Source organism: Aspergillus eucalypticola, assembly GCF_003184535.1.
Source record: "Aspergillus eucalypticola CBS 122712 chromosome Unknown BO83scaffold_3, whole genome shotgun sequence".
Taxonomy (NCBI): domain Eukaryota; kingdom Fungi; phylum Ascomycota; class Eurotiomycetes; order Eurotiales; family Aspergillaceae; genus Aspergillus; species Aspergillus eucalypticola.
In genome coordinates, this window is record NW_020290277.1 from 991,824 (window position 1) to 1,011,109 (window position 19,286).

At 52.9% G+C, this 19,286-nt stretch overlaps 8 protein-coding genes across 8 annotated transcripts; 4 read left to right on the forward strand and 4 right to left on the reverse strand.

Annotated features, from left to right (window-relative positions):
• Positions 1-111: 111 nt before the first annotated feature.
• Positions 112-3,671, reverse strand: BO83DRAFT_375036 (sulfite reductase subunit alpha). The gene has a single exon (XM_025530360.1). It carries the CDS (start codon positions 3,254-3,256, stop codon positions 119-121), a length of 3,138 nt encoding a protein of 1,045 aa, XP_025392267.1. The 5' UTR covers positions 3,257-3,671; the 3' UTR covers positions 112-118.
• On the forward strand, positions 3,632-4,517 carry BO83DRAFT_414144 (uncharacterized protein; the record flags this gene model as incomplete). The annotated part of the gene is made up of 2 exons (XM_025534544.1): positions 3,632-3,723; positions 3,855-4,517. The coding sequence occupies exons 1-2, from the start codon at positions 3,685-3,687 to the stop codon at positions 4,515-4,517; spliced, it is 702 nt and encodes a 233-aa protein (XP_025392268.1). The 5' UTR covers positions 3,632-3,684.
• Positions 4,518-4,648: 131 nt separating this feature from the next.
• On the reverse strand, positions 4,649-5,525 carry BO83DRAFT_434240 (uncharacterized protein). The gene is made up of 2 exons (XM_025535772.1): positions 5,461-5,525; positions 4,649-5,394 (listed from the first exon to the last, which is right to left on the reverse strand). Exon 2 carries the CDS (start codon positions 5,276-5,278, stop codon positions 4,811-4,813), a length of 468 nt encoding a protein of 155 aa, XP_025392269.1. The 5' UTR covers positions 5,279-5,394; positions 5,461-5,525; the 3' UTR covers positions 4,649-4,810.
• Positions 5,526-7,033: 1,508 nt separating this feature from the next.
• BO83DRAFT_434241 (uncharacterized protein) lies at positions 7,034-9,591 on the forward strand (the record flags this gene model as incomplete). The annotated part of the gene is made up of 3 exons (XM_025535773.1): positions 7,034-7,123; positions 7,320-7,497; positions 9,102-9,591. The coding sequence occupies 3 exons, from the start codon at positions 7,034-7,036 to the stop codon at positions 9,437-9,439; spliced, it is 606 nt and encodes a 201-aa protein (XP_025392270.1). The 3' UTR covers positions 9,440-9,591.
• A 1,229-nt stretch (positions 9,592-10,820) lies between these two features.
• Positions 10,821-11,814, reverse strand: pre9 (proteasome core particle subunit alpha 3; the record flags this gene model as incomplete). The annotated part of the gene is made up of 4 exons (XM_025527224.1): positions 10,821-10,960; positions 11,055-11,473; positions 11,539-11,723; positions 11,791-11,814. The coding sequence occupies 4 exons, from the start codon at positions 11,812-11,814 to the stop codon at positions 10,821-10,823; spliced, it is 768 nt and encodes a 255-aa protein (XP_025392271.1).
• A 305-nt stretch (positions 11,815-12,119) lies between these two features.
• On the forward strand, positions 12,120-14,033 carry BO83DRAFT_434243 (FF domain protein). Its single transcript, XM_025535774.1, has 2 exons — positions 12,120-12,252; positions 12,306-14,033. Exons 1-2 carry the CDS (start codon positions 12,183-12,185, stop codon positions 13,955-13,957), a joined length of 1,722 nt encoding a protein of 573 aa, XP_025392272.1. The 5' UTR covers positions 12,120-12,182; the 3' UTR covers positions 13,958-14,033.
• Positions 14,034-14,044: 11 nt separating this feature from the next.
• On the reverse strand, positions 14,045-15,262 carry BO83DRAFT_375043 (uncharacterized protein). Its single transcript, XM_025530361.1, has one exon. It carries the CDS (start codon positions 15,133-15,135, stop codon positions 14,308-14,310), a length of 828 nt encoding a protein of 275 aa, XP_025392273.1. The 5' UTR covers positions 15,136-15,262; the 3' UTR covers positions 14,045-14,307.
• Positions 15,263-15,824: 562 nt separating this feature from the next.
• Positions 15,825-19,082, forward strand: BO83DRAFT_133469 (putative PHD finger domain protein). Its single transcript, XM_025526116.1, has 3 exons — positions 15,825-15,946; positions 16,058-16,893; positions 16,957-19,082. The coding sequence occupies exons 1-3, from the start codon at positions 15,940-15,942 to the stop codon at positions 18,943-18,945; spliced, it is 2,832 nt and encodes a 943-aa protein (XP_025392274.1). The 5' UTR covers positions 15,825-15,939; the 3' UTR covers positions 18,946-19,082.
• Positions 19,083-19,286: the final 204 nt, after the last annotated feature.

Sequence of the window (19,286 nt, forward strand, 5' to 3'; positions counted from 1 at the left end):
TATGCTGGTATGCGCTAAACTCAAACAGGACGGACAGATCATCACATCACATCATGTACAACGCACGGCGCTAGATATCCCCACTCTTCTATGGTCATAACCTTTTTTCAACCTCTCCTTAGTACACTTCAAGGACGTATCTCTCCTCATCCTTCAACTTCTCGATCTCCTTGCGAGAGTCGACCTTCTTGCCCAGGTTCTTGGCCTCAGTGGCGATGGCCTCCTCCAGCACGGCGGTGACATCGGGCACGGGCCATGTGGGACCGCAGAGGTAGAAAGCACCCTCCTCGCGGATGTAGGCCTGGATGATTTCAGGCAGAGTCTGGCGCATGCGATCCTGGATGTAGATCTTCTCAGGCTGGTCACGAGAGAAGGCACGACCCAGGACAGTGATGACACCGGCCTCCTGGTAGGCCTCCCACTCCTCACCGTAGCAGTACTCCTCGCGCTGGTGGCGGGAGCCCATGTACAGCAAAACGGCACCAATCTCCTTGCCCTGAGCCTTCTCAAGAGCACGGTGCTGGACGAAGGCACGGAAGGGAGCCAGACCAGTACCGAGACCAGCCATGATGAGGGGCTGGGTGGACTTGGGGGGCAGCTTCATCACACTGGACTTGACGCTGACGGTGACGGGGGTACCGGGCTGGAGCCGGCTGAGGTAGCGGGTGGCCAGACCGAAACGGTCACGGCCAGTGGGGTCCGACCAGGTAACCGCAACAATCATAAGAGCAACGGTGGTGGGTGTCACCTTCTGGCAAGAAGCGATGGAGTACTCACGACGCTTCAGGGGACCGACGATACGGATCAGGTCGTGGAAGTCAGGCTTGGCCGAGGGGTACTGGAGCAGAATATCCGCGAAGGTAACAGTGTCCACCTCGGAACGGCGCTTGAATTCCACAGCTCCGTCGGGGCCACCGAGGGTAAGAAGATCGGTCTTCTCCTTCTCGTCATCGGCGAATTCGGCCAGAGCTTCGTAGAAGCGCTTGGGCGGGCGACCGAAAATGTCGACGTTCTGGACAAGGGCCTGGTAGACGGTGCGGTTCTCCAGAACGGCGGGGTCCTCGCGGCTGGACACCTCGACGACATCGTCGGCGTTCAGGCCATAGAAGGCGATGAAGTCCATGACATCCTTCGGGTCGTTCTCAGCGTGCACGCCCAGGGCTTCACCGATGTCATACTTGAGGCCAGAGTCACCCAAGTCGAACTCGATGTGGAAGATGTTACGATCGTAGGTGACAGGAGTAAGGCGTCTGTTCTCCTTGACGTGGACAGTGAAGGTCTTGGTAGCCGTCTCAGGACGCAGAGCATTCTTGGTGCCGTAGGCCTCCTTGAAAGCGAGACCCTTGGCAGCGGTCTGCCAGTCCTTAAGGTAGGAGGCAGGCTCGGTCTCTTCCTTGTCGAAGGACACGAAGCTGTTGGGGGAAATGTCCTTGGGGAGCTGAGCAACCTGGGCTCCCTCCTCGGGAGTCTTCCAGGCCTCGGGAACCTCGATCTGGCGGAGAACCTTCTCAAGTTCCTTGCTAACATTCTCCAGGGCCTCGGCATTACCGCCAATAGAAGCCAGCTTCTTGATGCCCACGCTCTCCTGAGAAGGCAGAGCCACACGCAAGAAAGCAACCTGAAGGACCGAGGACTCAGAGGCGGTCTTACCGGCAACAGATGGGTCGACGAAGTAGAGGGAGATGCCCCGCTCAGCGACAGCCTGACGGAAAGCAACAGGCAGCTTCTTCTCGAGCTCATCGTCTTTCACGCCAGGGGCGTTCACGATGACCTTGCCGTTGTCCTTGACAGATGCGGCAATGTCGACGTCGCCAAGCAGCTTGACGTCTCCAACAAAGGCAGTGTCGGCAGCAGTGATGGAGTAGGGGGCATCGACAATCTTGGAGCTCTTGCGGATGTCAACACGGACGACACCTCCCTGGACGAGGTTATCGTGGACCTTGTTGGTGGTGACATTGCTTGCTGAATCGGCAGCCAAGGCTTGGGAAAGAGTCGTGGCGACGTCGCCACCAACGGAGGTGTCAACATCCCAGAAAGTGTACTCCTGCACGGTGGCAGGGTCGAGCAACTGCAGAGGCTCCAACTCGGCACCAGCCTGGACGATAGGCTTCTCGTGAACCAGCTGGAAAGCGGCAGCGGTGTTGATCAGATCCCAGCGCTGAGAGCGGGCGTACTTGATATCAATGCAAGCCGGGGTCTGCTCCCGATCGGTGGCGAAAGTCAAAGCAGCAAGGACATCCTCGTACAGAGCAGAGCGAACACCCTGCTCCTGGACAGCCTGTTCGTCAGAGACCTGGCCAAGGACACCAACAGTCTTGACAGACTTGGGCAGAACGCGCAGGAATTCCTCCTCCACGAAAGGACGGTAGACACGGACGTTGATGACACCAACGCGAACACCGTCCTTGGCCAAAGAGCGGGCAATCTGAGCAGTGAGGGATGCCTCGACGGTACCGAAAGCAACCAGAACGGAGACGGGCTCAGCGTGGCCGTGGTACTCAAAGAGGCCATAGTCGGTTCCGAGCTCACCGTTCAGGGACTGGAGGAGCTCGAGGAGCTTGCCCTGAGTGTCGAGGTGACGACTGCGGGAGTCTTCAAGGGTCTTGCGGACGGCCTCGTAGGTGCGAGACAGACCAGCCTGGTCGAGGACGTCAATGACGCGGGTTTCTTCCCGGCCGACGCGGACACCGTCATAGATGTGGACGGAGGGCAGAACGGAGGACAGAAGGGTGGTGAGCAGAGCCATGTGTTGAGACTCGTGGACAGATGCACTCGACACCAGACCCAGGCCAAGCTCTTCGGCGAGGGAGAGGGCGGAGGCATAGTCGGAGACAAGGCCATCCTCACCGGCATAGTCGACAGCGGCGACATGGGCAGCAACGGGGCTAGCAACGGAGTACAGGAGAGACAGCTGCTCCAGGGCGGCACGCATATAAGGGAGAGTGGCCGAGGAAGCAACAATACCCTGAGGGATGTGGCGCTTCTTCAGGTCGAAGTCCTGGGAGAAGATGTAACCGAGGGCGATGTTACCGGCACCCTGGCGGGTCTCCATGGCCTTGATTTCAGGAGACTCGCCATTGGCGTTGATCTCCTGCTTGGAGGACCATTCCCGGAGAGCAGCATCCAACTCGAAAGACTCCGGAGAGTAAGAGAAGATCTTGTCGCTCAAGACATAAGCGACTTGCTGGATGAGGGTCTGGGCAGTGACATAAGTCGGACCGCCGAGGGTCGACAAGGCTGGAGAAGAGGAGCCCATGGCGGGGGATTCTTGTCTGAAGATGGGGGAATCAGCCAGCCGATACCACCAGTATGAAGACAAGAAAGACAAGAGGAGAGGAATCAGCAGCGCCGGATCGGGAGGGGCGATGGGGGGATAAAAAGCCCGTCGCCGCCGCCGCTCTATAGAAAATCCCAGGGGATCTTACCCCATCCGGCTAGTGGCAATCACGCAATTTCTTATCGATAGATCCTGGAGGCGGGATCCGGTGGCAGAATATCTCCGCTTTCGGCCTTCCCCGCATTAGTCAGTGATTGTATCCTGAGGCATCAGCCATCTGGACCCGCCGATAAGTGGTGATTACTCATCCACGATAAGTCGGTGGAAAACGTCATCTCATCTTCCTTACATGTAGTTATCCCTTTCTGCACCAATCCAGTTTGGTATATAACAGCTGCTAGTCTAACATGGCCAACGTCGCACTGATCGGCTGCACCGGCATGGTGGTAAGCAACTCACTCTACGTCTACCTAAATTGAAACTAGCCCCTTCAGCACAAGTCAAACCTATCCCTTCAAATCCGCCATGTAGTCCCCGGCGAAAAACAAAACCATCTATCTAATATACTTATCTACAGGGGAGCCACATTCTCACCCACCTCCTGGGCAACTCCTCCGTGGCACGCATCGACACTATCTCCCGTCGCACCCCTCAACCCGCCACTGCCGCGCCCCAAGAAAAGCTCACCACCTTCGTGTCCGACGACTCCTCTAAGTGGGCTTCGCAGCTCTCCTCCCTGACCCCAACGCCAGACATCTTCATCTCCGCATTTGGAACCACCCGCGGCGCAGCTGGCGGCTTCGAGAACCAATACAAGATCGAACATGGTCTGAATGTTGAGCTGGCCCGTGCGGCGCGCGATGCCGGCACCAAGGTGTACGTGCTGATCTCGTCGACCGGCGCTGACAAGAACTCATCCTTTGGATATCCCCGGATGAAGGGCGAGATTGAGGAAGAGGTGAAGGCGATGGGATTTGAGAGGACAGTCATCTTGCGCCCTGGACTTATCTCCGGGGAGAGGCAGGAGAGTAGGCCTGCTGAGGCGGTGATGCGGGGCTTTGCGGGTCTTGTTGGCAAGATTCATTCCGGATTGAAGGATGGATGGGCGCAGGATGCGGATGTTATAGCAAAGGCGGCGGTCAATGCGGGAGTTAAGGCTTTGAATGGCGAGGTTCCGGCTGGAAGTGAGAAGGTGTGGGTGATGTATGGGAAGGATATTATTCAGTATGGGAAGGAGTAGTAGCCTGTTCGAGAAGGGGTATTGTACTATAAACTATTTATATATGCTATCCGCAGTGCTTTAATGAGGTAATTTTGGGTTCAAATGTCCTCTATTTCAGCAATGAAGTGACAACTTACTAACACCAATTACTCTCTCAAGCCTGCGAAATATATATATCCCACTAAAGACCAAACAAGGTTCTTATTATATCCAGGACTATACCATACACAACCCAACCCAACAAACAAGCACTTTCACACATGAGACAATTTAAAAACTAAATGCGAAGTCTATACAACAACCTCAATCCTTTAATACTTCCTATTCCCACCCCTCACCTCACGATTCTTCTTCGTCCACCCCCTCGAGCTCGGCCCCTCCTTCTCAGCATTATGATCGGGACCTCCCTCCTGCGGCGGCCTCGCATGACTGACTTCTGAGTTCCCAGGACTCATATCCAACGGGTTACTCACTTTACCCTGCTGCTCAGACTCCTTCTGCGCCTGCTCAACCTGGCCTTCGGGTGATGTGTTACTAGGGTCAAAGGCTGCGTCGTGGCCCGCAACTTCGCTGTCCGTGCCGGTGTAGGAGCTCTCAGATCGCTGAGGATCGAGGACGTTGCGGTCTCCGGATTGCGTTTCGCTCTTTTGCTGGTGGGTTGTGCGCAGCGGTGCGATGGTGCGGAAGGTGCGGGTGGCGGGTTGGAAGGTTCGAATTCGGGTTTGAGTTTGGGTGGTGCGTTGGGCCAGGCGGCCGATCGGGGTGATGCGGTTGAGCATGGTGGTGTGTAGCTTGGTGGAATTGTTTTGGTTTGGGAGGATTGGAGTGGAATGTGTTTCAAATGTTGGGTCTAATGGTGATGGTGGTGTAGTAGTAGTAACGGATGTGTATGGTTCTGGGAGCAATGGTTAGCCGGTGATTAAATGGGCTTTGGGGAATTGCGTTAAGTGTTTTCGCGTACATTATTGAGAGTAGTATCTTGGAAATAAATTCTAGGAGAAGTGATATTGAAGAGAAATACTCGGGGGTTGGGTTAGGACTCTAGAGGGAACTTGGCTGGACTACTATCATCTTGACGTCATCTACTTTGCCAGGGTGCATGCGGCCACGTGATCTCCGATGTATAACCGGATGTATACCTACTGTACACAAGAAGGAAAGGGCTCTGATTTACGAGGGCAAAAAAGACGATAAGCGACAAGGTCCTTCCAGATAGTCTGGTGAAAGAGAAACGCGTCTCAATGTTTGGATTATGTGAACTACAGGGGAAAATGGCATCAGCCCATCACCTACCACCTGGGGAACGTTTCTGCGTGATCGCCTCGCCTCAAAGACATGGAGCAAGGCAGAATTCTTGTTCCCCCCTCTCCGATCATAGGCAGCTTTCCTGGTAAAAGTGGATGCCTTGTGCTTCTCATCGTGCCGGGAAGATGGACGGTGCTGTACTCATCAGGTCGCCACAACCGGGAAAAGCAAAATGAATAGGGTCTGTCCATCGGAGTGATAGACTTGACACGTCAATCATGCTACACGCGGATGCCGCCTCAATTAAGCCCAGTCTATGGAAATGCGATGGCACAGTCTCCGTGCATTCGGTAAATACCGCCTGACGCAAGACTCCAGTATGTAATCACCATGATCATGCAAAGATCCCGGGCTAATTGAAGTTGCCTCATGGTTCAGGCTTCTGTGCTGGACGTTGCTAATCCCCAAGGCTTGGATGTTTATGGGCTGGGTCATGGCCTCACGCATAAAGATCATACCCGATTGAGAAACACAGGGAGCTTACGCCGGTCGAGGCGGATCGATGGACAGGATGAAGAGCACTGGGTCAAAGCCACAAACCGACTTGTGCAACATGCAAGGCTGAATGCCTCAAACTTGAGGCCGCAGAGGAATAAGTGCAGGTGCCAACGTGCAGATGCGAGGACCCGCTATGATTCTTCCCTGCTCAAGTCAATCGGACTTGTCTAGTCTAGACGTTTTGCGGGCTAGAAAGCAATGACAGGGGTCTCTTTAGCTGCATATATCTCCCGTCCAGCTGAACCACTTCATTGGCTACAGCGTGCTGAGACCGTCGAATATGCTTTCATCCACTGACCAATCCAAACTCGTAAGCCGGAAACAGAGGGAAACGCTTCCTTACCTTAAATTTTCGAAAGGTCGTTTGACATATTCCATTTGTTGACTGCAAGAAAAACATGTATGCGTAGATGCGCAGAGGGCTGCGGTCACGTTACAGTCACGGGATTGAAAGATCCCAGTATTTCGGTGCAATTATGTGGGTCACAAAATCCAATTTCAACGTCGTGGATAGATCACTCGGCTTCAGAGTAGAAACAACGTAGAGTTTCCGGACAGTTGTAGCCCAAAAGAAACTCACAAACATCAGGTGTAAATCGAAAATCCTGGCAGGTTGGGCAAGGACGATTTACCGGAACTATCGAGCCAAATCCTGGTTACGAAAGTACAATTGCCACAGGCAAGGCTGGACTAGAAACATCCGAAGTAAGACAGCTCGCAAGAGAAGGCAGATGGGTGGCAAATCGCATCGCGAGTCCGAGATTGAGCAGCTCGTGAGTGGCAGAACAGTTGGTAACCGGTGTTGCCTCCAGGTTGCGGCTGTAAGCCAGAACCGATAGTCGCTGAGTTGGCAACCGACATCATTCCATGCTCATATTCTCAGCACACAGGGAATCTAGTCAGGTTGACCGACGATCCAATGCTGTGATGGATGTACAGACGCATGAGAAAGTTTCATGCAATCATCTCGAAGGATGTCCGGACAAGCGGAAATTCGGGTACATTGACCCCCTATAGGCCAATGCTGAGGAACTGAAGGCTGCCTTGCTCGAGTTGCTATGGATTCTGTACACCATCTTCTCGTCGAAAAACCCCCTCTTCACCACGAAAGGCCGATTTTTCGAGCACCTCGACCAGACGAAGCGTGCCACGTCAGTCAGTCTCCGAGCTTTAGTGCAGCTGCACGGGTTCGACAGTAGGTGCACCGTACCACAGTCAGTATCTGCCATGGCTGATGTACAGAGCCGACATCCTATCATATTGGCCGAGGAAGGCAGGCAAATGAAGATAAACCCTGCACCCGAGCGGGGACAAATGCGGGATTATTCGTCTGCAGATGTGGGAGATCAGCTGAAGAGAATCAGTCCCTAATGGAATATTGAGCTCATCATGCAACTGCATGTCATGTTGACTCCCGAGGTAAAATCCAAGGAAGCAATGGACGCCAATGAAGGGCTTCTAGTGACGCGTCTTTCGCCACTAAATGCAGAAACATCTGGTTGATATCAGCCAGACGGAAACATGCGGAGTACACGAGATGACCATTGGCACGGGGGCCAGAATCCTGTGTGGACCAGTGTTCGGGATACATGGTAGAAGGAACTTGGTAGGGTTGCAACCAGGTGACAGAACCCTGACACTTTGGGCATACTAGGTGTCAGGTAAAGAGTTGAGAGGGGAAAAAGTAAAAAAAAAAGTAAGTCCAACTGGGCAGATGTCTCGGAGTCACCCTGCCCTCGGCCCAAAGTCCGTATCAGAGGTTATGACACACTAGGCCAATTCGCGAGCGGACTAATTGGTTGTGAGTGACTAGCCACAAGGTTATGGTGGTAAGGCATCTAACAAACCAGACTAAATGATCATAGCCGTAACCACGCTGGTCCTGCAAAGCGAAACTCTGCTTTTTCCATCCACTCAAGACGGAACACTAGGTTTTTTTTTTCTTGGACGCAGAAGGGGGCAAAAAAGGTTTGGACGGTGAGACGGACGGCCTGACAGCTGGCACAAAATAAAGAAACGGTTTATTTTTCTCATGCAGGAGCTTTGATTCAGTAAGGGTGAGGCATGTCTTCTTCTCGAAGGACGACTCCATACGCAACGGAGACGCAGAAAGGAAGCGGGGATGATCGTTGGAACAACCAAGGCTGCAATGGCAATCCCAGCCAGGAGGACGAAAACCGTCCATATCAAATGAGGGATTTTCGAGGGGTCAACCTGATTCAGGAGAAATGGTACCGCCACGACAGCAACACGCATGCATCCGTGAAGCATCCACTGACTACAACTGACCTGATTAGGAAGGTTGTGGATAACTTGTGTCTCCACAGCTGGAAGACCCCAGCATAGCCAACCGGAAAAGCACTGGATGTGATGTGAAAGTGATAGCAGAATGCCGTAGTCGATAAGCCATCGTATGTTGAGGGGTTGATCGACGGTTGACTGGTAGAGTACGAGAACTGGCTGGGCCGTAACATAGAAGCTTCCTGCGAAACATAAATAGGACCCGGGGCCTACCAGTCGATTGAATCTGGATCATTATCCGTTTCAGACTCAGCTTCTTCAAGAGTTATCGCGAGATCTAAATCGTTGTTCTTCAGAATAAGGTGTTTCGTTTTAAAACAACCGGCAACCTTCCATAGGCCTCGTGCAAGCTTAGCCTATCAAACCTCTGCAGCGCGGCAGGAGCATTTGGCAGAGCCAATAGAACTCAAAGTAGCGACGTGAAACAACAAACTGTATCATCAACAAGTGAGTTTGACCACGGCTTGATCGGTATTTTAGCTAACAATTGAATGATAGGGATGTGTTTCTACAACCAGAAGAGATTTGCATGCGGAGACTGGAGCTGGACAAGTTTCGCTCACCGCTGCAACTATGAGTACCGCACCGGGGAGACTTGCGGTATGAGGCTCGTCAATATGACCGAGTTTGAAACAACACTATGCCGCTTGTGCGAGAAGATCGAAACCAAGTACCGGCGGCGAAGCGCCGAGGTGGAACGCTTGAACCGATGGAAACGGGAGGGAAGCACTCTCGTAGCGTCCATGGACCGGTCACAGAAGCTTGTCATGGAGCTCGAAAAGGAAATTCGCCAACTGCAGCGGGAGCGTGACGAGAGAAGAAAGGCACTTTCGTGAAAGAAGGATTGGAACTTTTCAGGGGCCATGCGTTGGGCCACTTGCTGTTGCTTTCATTTGTGCTTAGGATTCCCTCTTTGGTATTGTCTTTCGGTTTCAGACCATGTTCCTGTTTGTAAATTCGGTGCCTCACAGGGGCTGTGTCACTTGACACCTTTCTTTTCCTAATATTTCTTTTTTTCTCCTTTTTGTTTCTGATGATCGAATCGAGGTTGGTTCTTCACGCCAGGCCCATGCAATGGTTGGCGGGGAAAGTGTGAATCAAGCAATCTGCTGTCGAGAATTCATAACATCCAATGAAAAGGTTTCATTTGTGCAAATCTGGTACCTTCGTGCAGCGTTCACGAGGAGGTGTTCCACATCATAAGCGCCCATGTCCTTAACGAGCGGCTCGCCAGACCAAGGTAACCAGACTCCCATAACAATTGGAACAGAAGTAGGGGCCATTGTGAGAAGTGGGGTTAGAGTCGGAAAGTCGTCAACCAAAGACCATATCAAGTAGGCCAACTGTACGAACCGATTCTTTTTACCATGGTTGTATCATGATTGTTGATAGCAGAGATTGGCGAGATTGGGAAGGGAGATACGGAGCTGAACATGGAGTTGTTGTACCCCGCGTTTGGGCAATTTATCGCACGTGATGGCCTCCTCTCCACATCAACGCACTGAGTTAGTGATTGCCTTCTGCGGCCTTCAATCGTCTCATTAGAATCCGGAAAGCAAGCTAACACTGATATCTCATTATGGCTAATTCGGTGGGCTTGACTCATCTTTGAGTGATCCTGGGGGTATGCATAGAGATTCTCTCAATAACCCCGCGCCTACGATGCTTCCATGACACGGCCGTCAAATTCGCAAGAAGACCGGAGAGGTTGACATCGAAACACATTCACAGCCGGTGCATTCGCTTGGTGTTGATGTGGTTGTGTTGCAAATGAGACACCAGCTTGAATTCTGGGGATTCTTATATATATGGGGCCTCACAATCTCATTAAAGTTCCGAAACATTCAGCATTTCTTCAGGCGCCCAGGGTGCTCGAGGGCTTGAAGACTACGTGGACCATTCATGTCCCAAGATCAGTGATGGCTTTGGGCATTTCCGGTCGACAAACGCAAGTGTAGACCTGCAATGAATTGCCCGATGCTTAATTCGACATCAAGGCTTGCCACGTCACCCGGGGCCGACGTCAGTTGCGCTTCAGATGCAGCTATAGGCCTCACCCGTTCCGTGAGTGATTTGAAGCGACCTGTCATACGAGTGTACATATACGAGACTGGAGAGAATCTACATCGTCAACGTTGGGCAGAAAAGTGCGCGATTATTGCACAGGAAACATGTGGGATTATCTGGTCAAGTAGCAAAATGGGGTCGTCTTCTCATTTATTTAATCTCGCCAGCCTCGGGCTCATCATCAACCTTGGCCAGCCCATGTTCTTTCAGAAGGGCATTGATCTCATCAGCATTCCACAGGTGGTGGTAGATCTTGCCTTCCGGCGTCCTTCCCACCGTAGCAAATTCGACTGTAGGGGCCAACGCATTAGCATAGGTCACGGTACCGTGATAGCGTGGTACCCATGTACGAGTAACCACGGACAAGGATCGGTCATGACTTACTCTTCTCACTGCTCAGCTTGGTCGAGTCCATCGTCTTGCTAAGAACCTTAACGGCCATAGCGCAGGCTTCCTTCAGGTCGCAGTCCTCCTTGTAATCTTGCTTCAGCAGACTCTGAGCACTAGCATTGTTTGCTCCCACGCTAGTTGCTTTCCAGCCACCGTAGTTACCGCTGGGGTTGCTCTGGTACAGTTGGAACTCCCGGAGAGGGTCGTAGCCGGCATAGATGAACGAAACACCGAAGGGACGGAGACCACCATGCTGGGTGTATCCTTGCTTCAAGTCGCACAGACGACGGACAAGTTGCTCGCAAGGAATTTCTTCGTTGTAGGTAAGAAGATACCGCTGGGCAGCTTGTCGGGCATAGTTGATAAGGATATTTGCGTCTGCCGTCATACCAGCAACAGCACAGATCATGTTGCTGCCCAAACATTAGATTTCCAGCTCACAAAAAGACCTGCAACTCGATGGGGCTGTGATGCATACTCGTTCAGCGTGTATAGCTTCTCCGCAGATGTGTCCTGCTCCAGTAGCTTGCTGGTGACCTTCTTCTCCGCTGCGAGGACGATTCCATCTTTGGCCAAAATTCCTAGGGCGGTACCGGCATGCGAGATGGCTTCTAACGCATATTCAACCTGGTAGAGTCGACCTTCGGGGGAAAAGATGGTAGTCTGTGGACGGACGTCATCGGGTCAGCTAAAGCTCCCAAGGAACGACGGAATTGGGAATCAGGCATACTCTGGAATCGTATCTCCGTGACATCTTGAAATCGACGTCAACTTGAGTAGATTATGGAAGAATAGTATTTGTGGAGGAGAACAGACAGAGGAAAGGGAGGATTGGAGATGAGGAATGAGTGACGGGCGAGCTGTGCAGGAAGGTCGGATGAGCTCCCGCAGAGTGGTGACCAGGCAACTTCGCCCTGGCGCGTCCACCTCTGAGCGTCCGGGCTGACCGTCAGTCCGCCAAGCTCGGACCACCCGAACTCTCATTGCGAAAGCTCTCGGCCTGCGCGATCCCGCTCCGGAAATCTTTCCTTCGCGCCTCAAACTGCAACCGAATGTCTTGTTATACTATTGTCACTTAATTGATACCTTTTCGCGCACTTTCTTGGATCCTCTGTGGCTGCAATGCTCAAGTCTACGTATACCCCGCCCCCTCCGTTACCTCCAGGATGGACCGAACATAAAGCTCCTTCAGGTTTGATTACCAGTTACCCGGATTCCTCTTAGAGTCGCTCTAATCCAACCTAGGTCATCTGTATTACTACAACTCGCAGACAAAGCAATCCACATATACGAGGCCTCAGGCCGCCCCCGTACAGCCTCCGCCCGCAGCAGCACCAGAACCCTCGAATAAAGCGCCATTCCTAACCCCGGATACACTTCCTCCTTTCTCTTCGACTCCCTATGCTCCTCATGGTTTTGGGCCTGGTGCTGCACCACACGGAGCACCGTTCGATAGTCAGCCACGTGGAGGCTTTCGTGGGGGTAGAGGCTACCATGACCGCAAACCCCGTGGGCCACAGGATAGGCCGAAAACCAAACATGACATTCCTGGCTGCGCGCCATGGGTGCTCGTGAAGACGAAGCTAGGAAGGAGATTTGTCCACAACCCCGAAACAAATGAAAGTTTTTGGAAGATCCCCCCAGAGGTCCTGATAGGGGTTCTTGAATATGATCGCTTGGAGAGAGAGGCAAAAGAAAGGAAGGAGCGGGGCGAGGATATGGAAGTTGTCGCCAAAGAAGAACCGGAAGCTAGGGTGTCCGATCAACCACAGCGGGAAGAAGCAGAAACTGGTGTTGCTCCGGCAGCTGGGGAAGAGAGCGATGAATATGAGGAGGTCGAAGTTACTGACAGCGAGGGTGAGGAAGAGCAGCCTTTTAAACGACCGAGAACCGAAGAAGGGGACGACCAGCAGCCGTTGGAGTTCACGGAAGAGGATATGGAATACCAATTGGCGGCAATGGGAGAAGAATATGGTCTTGACCCTGGCGAGTACGGCGAACCCGGAGAAGAAGAATGGGAAGAGGGCGCAGAGGGGCTTCCGCTCACGGAGGAGGATGCCACGGCCTTATTCCGTGATCTTCTTGACGACTATCGCATTAACCCATTCTCCACGTGGGAAAAGATCATCGAAGAAGGCCGAATCATTGATGATACCCGCTACACTGTGCTACCAAACATGAAAACGCGCCGGGAGGTCTGGTCCGACTGGAGTCGTGACCGGATTCAAGAACTTAAAGAACGCAAAGAGAAGGAAGAAAAGAAGGACCCGCGCATCAAGTACCTGGCCTTCCTCCAGGAACACGCCACCCCAAAGTTGTATTGGCCCGAGTTCAAGCGCAAATACAAAAAGGAACCAGAGATGAAGGATACGCAAATGTCAGACAAAGATCGAGAGAAGTACTATCGCGATTTGGTTTCTCGACTGAAACAGTCAGAAAGCACGCGAAAGTCTGATCTGTCAGCGCTACTAAAATCTGTGCCATTACACGAACTAAATCGGTCATCTAATCTGGAGGCTCTCCCTCCATCCATCATCACCGATCTCAGATACATCGCCCTCACGCCTAAAGTGCGGAATCCGCTTATTGAGGCCTACATCTCTACCTTGCCTGCTGCCCCGGAAAGCGACATGACCGCGGAGGAAAGAGAAGAGCTAGAACGAAAGAAGGTTGAACGTGACAGACGCGAGAAAGCGCTGGCGGAACGAGAGAAGCAGGTACAAGAGGAGAAAAGAAAGCAAAAGGGCGAGCTTGTTCGCGGTAAACATCTTTTGAGAGAAGGGGAAGCGGAGATCGAGGAGGCTATGAGGATCAACAGGGGTGGACTTCGAAGCTACATAGAAGCCGAAGATCAGTCTTCCAAGGGCCAAGGCGAGAACGCCAGTCAACAGCCATGAAGAATCAGAAACGGCAACCTCTGTGATATATGAAGCATACTTATGATTACAAATGACTGTAAAAATACATTTCCATCCTTTCTGGCTGTTCCAGTATACATTCTGTCGCATATAGGAGTTTCATCGTAGATAGTATGTTAAGAGTACAATATGTCGCTGCCCCATCATGAAACACGGGATATCGCCCACGCCGATAAAAAGTGTAATGTGGCCCATTAAGAAAATTAAGAGCAATGGCCTGTGATTTCACATAGCTTATTGGGTATCACTGTAAGTAAGAAAAGTCCGGGACCTCCCTCGTATGAAATGACGCCTGTATTTCCCACACCCGACCCTTAGCCGCGTTAAATTCATTTGAATCTCCAATTGTCCCAGTCATCGTCATAATCATCATCGTCGTCTTCATCGTCTTCATCTTCATTTGCGTCGCCTGCAGGTGGATTTTGCTGGTCCCCTGACGGGCTAGCAGCGGAAGGAGGTTCGTCCATTCTCTGCATTTCTGCATCTTCCATGGTCCTTAATTTCCTCAGCTCTTCACGCTTGTGCTTCAGACGTCTGACGCGCTCTTCTAATTGCTCCATTTCATCAAATTCGTCTTCCATAAATCGCGCTGCATCCTCCCTTTCTCCTTCGACCTCGGCCTCACGGCTTTTCTTGATCGCTTCGGTCTCTTTCTGCTGCTGGGCAGCGAGCTCGTCTGCAGATACTGGCGCTGCTGATATGGTCGCTTCTGCGGCGAGCGCAGCCGGTCTATGCGGCATGCGGGTGGGGGCGACAACTTCGCGCTCGAAAGCGGCCCATTCATCCTCATCGATGGTTTGAGTGGTCGGGGCAGGCGGTTCGGCGGCTACAAGAGACGTATCTGATGGCTGTACATCGGGTTGAGCAGTTGGCTGCTCAAGTGCGATGTCAGATGGCGGCTGCGGTCCGGCGATGTCTTGCTCTGATCCCTCGATCTCTTCTTCTTCCTCCTCGATAGCTCGTGCACTGGGTGGTTGTACGGTATGCGCGGTCGACGGACCAGATGGCACGTTTGCCCTCATCCTCTTGCGCCTCAAGTCATCTGCTGGGTCTACCTTGCGCTTTTTGGTCACACGGTTCGTTGCGCTGCTCCCTGCCTGGGATGAGCCCTTGCGGGCGGCGAGCTCATTCCGGAGTAATGATCGAACATCTGCCATGATCTGTACTGAGTAACGGTGGGATAGTAAAAGATTATAGGTATTGATTTGATTTTAAGATGAGCTCTAAACAACACGTCAACTTTGGAGAGGGGGAAAGTAGCACGGGCAAGAAGATCGTGAAAAGTAAAAGACAGTCTATGTGGGGATCTGGAGAAGCTTTCGAGGGCGCCGAAAAATAGACGCGACGAGAAGGAGCCGGACTGGCGCCTGCCAAGCCATTCTCCGCGGAGCCGCAGTCACGTGCCCATGACTCAGCATCCCGATCCAACCGCGACAGCATCTCCTCTCTTCCCACCATCTGTCTTCTTCCATCTCCCAGCATCCCCCGCTGCTCGTCGCTGGACGTTCATTTCATCACCAGACACTCCTGCGAGGCTATCCTGCGAAACTTCCATCGTCAGCTCTCGATTCACCCGGGGATAAGCCGCCTCAGGCGCTGCGCAGTCTACACGCGACCCCGCTCACGCCAAGCATTCACGCTGCGCGCGACAGCATTCAAACGAAACTCAGCACCACCCAACCGCTTGGTGTGACACCACCCACCGGCGCCCACGCGTTGTCTCTAGACTAAAAACTCGCTGGAAGTGCAAGGACGAAGTAATACCTGCGTGGACCGGGCAAACAAACAAAAAGTGCCACTTTCCAGAGCCTTCCTCTGTGTATTACTTTTAGCCCTTCTGATGCCGTAGAACGAGATTTGGGTGGCGTGCGCAATCCTTTTTTTCATCCCTCTATCTCAGACCTTTTACAACCCCCAAAGCTTCGCGCCGTAGAAATTTGAATACCTTATATACTTCCATCATGGCTGGTAAGCTATTGTATACCGAAAGTCGTGCGACCATTGTCGGCCTTCCCGATGGGTGGCGACTGGCAGCACACTCCACTTCTCGTCGGGACAGAAAGCTAACTACAAAGCCAGATGAACCACGACGCTCCGGTCGCTCGACCAAGGGCCAGCACAAGAACCTCGACATGATCACCGAAACGCCCGCGAAGAAGTCCAAGGCGAAAGCCCAGCCGAAAGACAAAACCCCCAAACCCTCCGTCGAACCGACGCCTGCTCCCAGCGAAGAAGAAGAAATCATTCGATGCATTTGTGGCGAATATGAAGAGGAGGAAGATGTTGAACGCGACATGATCTGCTGTGATCGATGCTCGGCCTGGCAACACAATGACTGTATGGGTTTGACATACGCGAAGGGGGAAGAACCGGACGAGTACTTCTGTGAGCAATGCAAGCCAGAGAATCACAAAGTTCTTCTTGAAAAGATCGCGCGTGGTGAAAAGCCTTGGGAGGAAGCTGCTGAAAAGAGGCGCAAGGAAGCTGAGGAGAAGAGGGCATCTCGACGCAGAAAGGGCAAGAAGGGCGGCCGAAGAGGCAGACCAAGTGAACCCAAGGCGGCTGAGCCTAAGACAAGCGAATCTAAATCGGTCGAACCTAAGACCAGCGAACCTCCAACGACAGAGCGCAAAACCAGTGAGTCTCAGGCAAGTGAGCGTCAGGCCAGCGAGCGCAAGGCTAGCGAGCCCAAGACAGAGACGAGCACACCTGCGCGCGCTGCAACCTCTTCAACTCCCGCTCCAGCCTCTACTGCTGCCCCTGATGCGGCTGATGCGCCTCCTGCGCCGACTGCACCAGTTCCTGAAGCCGAGACGCCAGCTCCTGAGAAGAATGGACATGTTCCTGAAACCCAGTCGACAAGCGCCCAAAAGCGCAAATTCGATGAGCACCAAGAGGCCCAAGTGCCTGAACCGGTAAGTTCTCGTTATTTCAGTATCATCGGTAGAGGAGGGTTCTGCTAACACTGACACACCCAGGGACCGAAACCGAAGCAGCAGAAGATGTCACCGCCAGCACCTGCGACGCCTGTGCCAGCTCCCGCTGCCAAACCGGCTCAAGTGAAGGAGGAGCCCAGTGCGCCTTCTTCCCGGAAAAGCTCTGCTGCAGGGACAGCAGTGACTGATAGCTCGAAATCCGCGGACCAGCTTACGCATCCGTCCCGCAAGAGTGTTGCCAAAGCTCTAGTCAAGTTATTTGTAGAGCAGATTACTCAGGCCCAGGAACGAGGATCGTTCCAAATCCCCGAAGGGTCCGGGGTGAAATCGGTGGAGGAATTTGCCCGGCAGCTTTCTCTCTCACTTGAGAGCGCTATGTATGAGAATATATGCGGAGGAACTGGGGAGCCCACAGAGCCGTATAGGTCACAATTGCGGACGATCATGTTCAACGTAAAGAAGAACCCTTCTCTACGGGACCGTCTGCTCGTAGGTAGTTTATCTCCCGATGCCCTCTCTAAGATGAGCACCCAAGACATGGCAAGTGAGGAACTGCAGCAGAAGGATGCCGAAATCAAGCGGGAAGCTGAACGGCAGCACATCATCGTGCAAGAACAAGGGCCTCGCATTAGACGGACCCATAAGGGTGAAGAGTTTATTGAAGATGATAACCAAAATGTCGCCAGCGAGCCCGTGTTCTCTACTGCTGCCGCTCGACGCAGTCTGGCTGATCCTGATGGCAGCTCCGCTGGCCAGAGCCCAACCACCCCTGGGCCCCAGGCTCAGACTGATGACACCCGGAAGGCATCGAAATCACAGGATGTTGACACCAAGATGACCGATGGTGTCACCACTCACCAGGACCACTTCCCCGCGCGGGCTCATTCTCCCGGTGGCACCAGCCATGAGCAGGTCTTCCCCGAAGTGTCTGCTCATATCCGTGAGCAGCTGCCAGCAGCCAAGGCTCAGGCTGATGCTGAGATCGATCAACTATTAGGAGACGATGAGCCCGACTCACCCCCCTACTCACCAAAGGACTTCCATGACGAAGGGTCCATCTGGCATGGCAAGGTCGTCATGAATCCGATCACAGAGTTCACTTCCTCCGCGAAGCATGTCGGAGGAGCTGACTTGAGCGGACGCATACCATGGAGTCAGCTTGCTCCGCCGACACTGTCGATTGACGGAAGGATTGAGATTGCTCTCGCCAGCGAGTACCTTTGCGGTCTACGTTTCAGCTCCTCAACCGATGTGACTGTTATCTCGATCAGCCGCCCTGACTCCCCTAAGGACCGTGCAGGGTTCGACAAGCTGTTCAGCTACTTCCAAGACCGTTCGAGATATGGTGTTGTTGGCAAACATCCCTTGCCAGCCGTCAAGGATACCTACCTTATCCCTATTGAAGCAGGCTCCACCAAGAAGCCGGAGTTCATCGAGCTTCTAGAGAACAACGCTCTTGAAGATCCGACACCGGAGCGCGTGATGCTCGTGGTCTTTGCCGTCAAGACTGGCGATTCCAATCCGCCATCCGTGCAGCCTCCTTCGCACTTCCCGAGCCAGGAGCCCGGTGCTTCTGCCAGTCCATTGACCGTGGCAGCGGGGACGCCTCAGCAGGCGCATTTCCTGACTCCTGGACCGCCGCTTGCGTCTCAGTTCACACCCACTCCTGTATCATCTTACGACGGAACGCCTCAAACGCAAATACCCTATGGGCATCAAGCTCAGTCACAACACCAACAACAGCCACCACCAGCAGCTCCACAATTCACCCCCTACCAGCCTCCACAGCCCAATCAACCCCCCCTCACCGGGCTCGCCGCCGCAATACAGGTCCTCGGTGCGCAAGCCAATACACCCGCTATTCAGCAACTTCTATCCCATGCCCCGAACGCAGACGCTTCCCAGCTGAGCGTGGTCCGGGATATCCTCCTACGTCGACCAGAAGTCAGCTCGAACTACACGATGTTGATAGAAGAGTTAGCAACGGCGACCAGGACCAATGGACACGGTCCACAGCAGAATGCACGGTAGAGAGACAAATACAACAAAAATAAAAAAGAGAAAAGGGGGGAAAAGGGTGTTTCAGCACTGCCTACTGTACAGTAACGTCTTTCTTCTCCCATATCTTCGCTTTCCATTTTCTTTACAGGGTTATCTCAGGGGGCTTGGTGTAATTTCTTTTTTTTCCCGCACTGCTATTCCCATGTGCTGGGGTAGGGCTTTCCTTTCCAAAACGGGTATTTGGGCGACTTTACGGACTGCTTATCTATTTGATCTGTTCTTTTTGCTTTTTTTGTGCTTGCCATGAACAATGGACTTTATGTACCCCCAGCGAGGTTTGTTCCAACACTGGGTTTGTTATTTTATCCCTT

Coding starts and splice junctions, on each gene's coding strand:
- BO83DRAFT_375043 (XM_025530361.1), bottom strand. CDS start 15,135: ATGGCAGATGTTCGATCATTACTCCGGAATGAGCTCGCCGCCCGCAAG.
- BO83DRAFT_434240 (XM_025535772.1), bottom strand. CDS start 5,278: ATGCTCAACCGCATCACCCCGATCGGCCGCCTGGCCCAACGCACCACC.
- BO83DRAFT_133469 (XM_025526116.1), top strand. Junction 16,894..16,956: donor AGGCCCAAGTGCCTGAACCG/GTAAGTTCTCGT, acceptor TGACACACCCAG/GGACCGAAACCGAAGCAGCA.
- BO83DRAFT_375036 (XM_025530360.1), bottom strand. CDS start 3,256: ATGGGCTCCTCTTCTCCAGCCTTGTCGACCCTCGGCGGTCCGACTTAT.
- BO83DRAFT_434243 (XM_025535774.1), top strand. CDS start 12,183: ATGCTCAAGTCTACGTATACCCCGCCCCCTCCGTTACCTCCAGGATGG. Junction 12,253..12,305: donor CGAACATAAAGCTCCTTCAG/GTTTGATTACCA, acceptor AATCCAACCTAG/GTCATCTGTATTACTACAAC.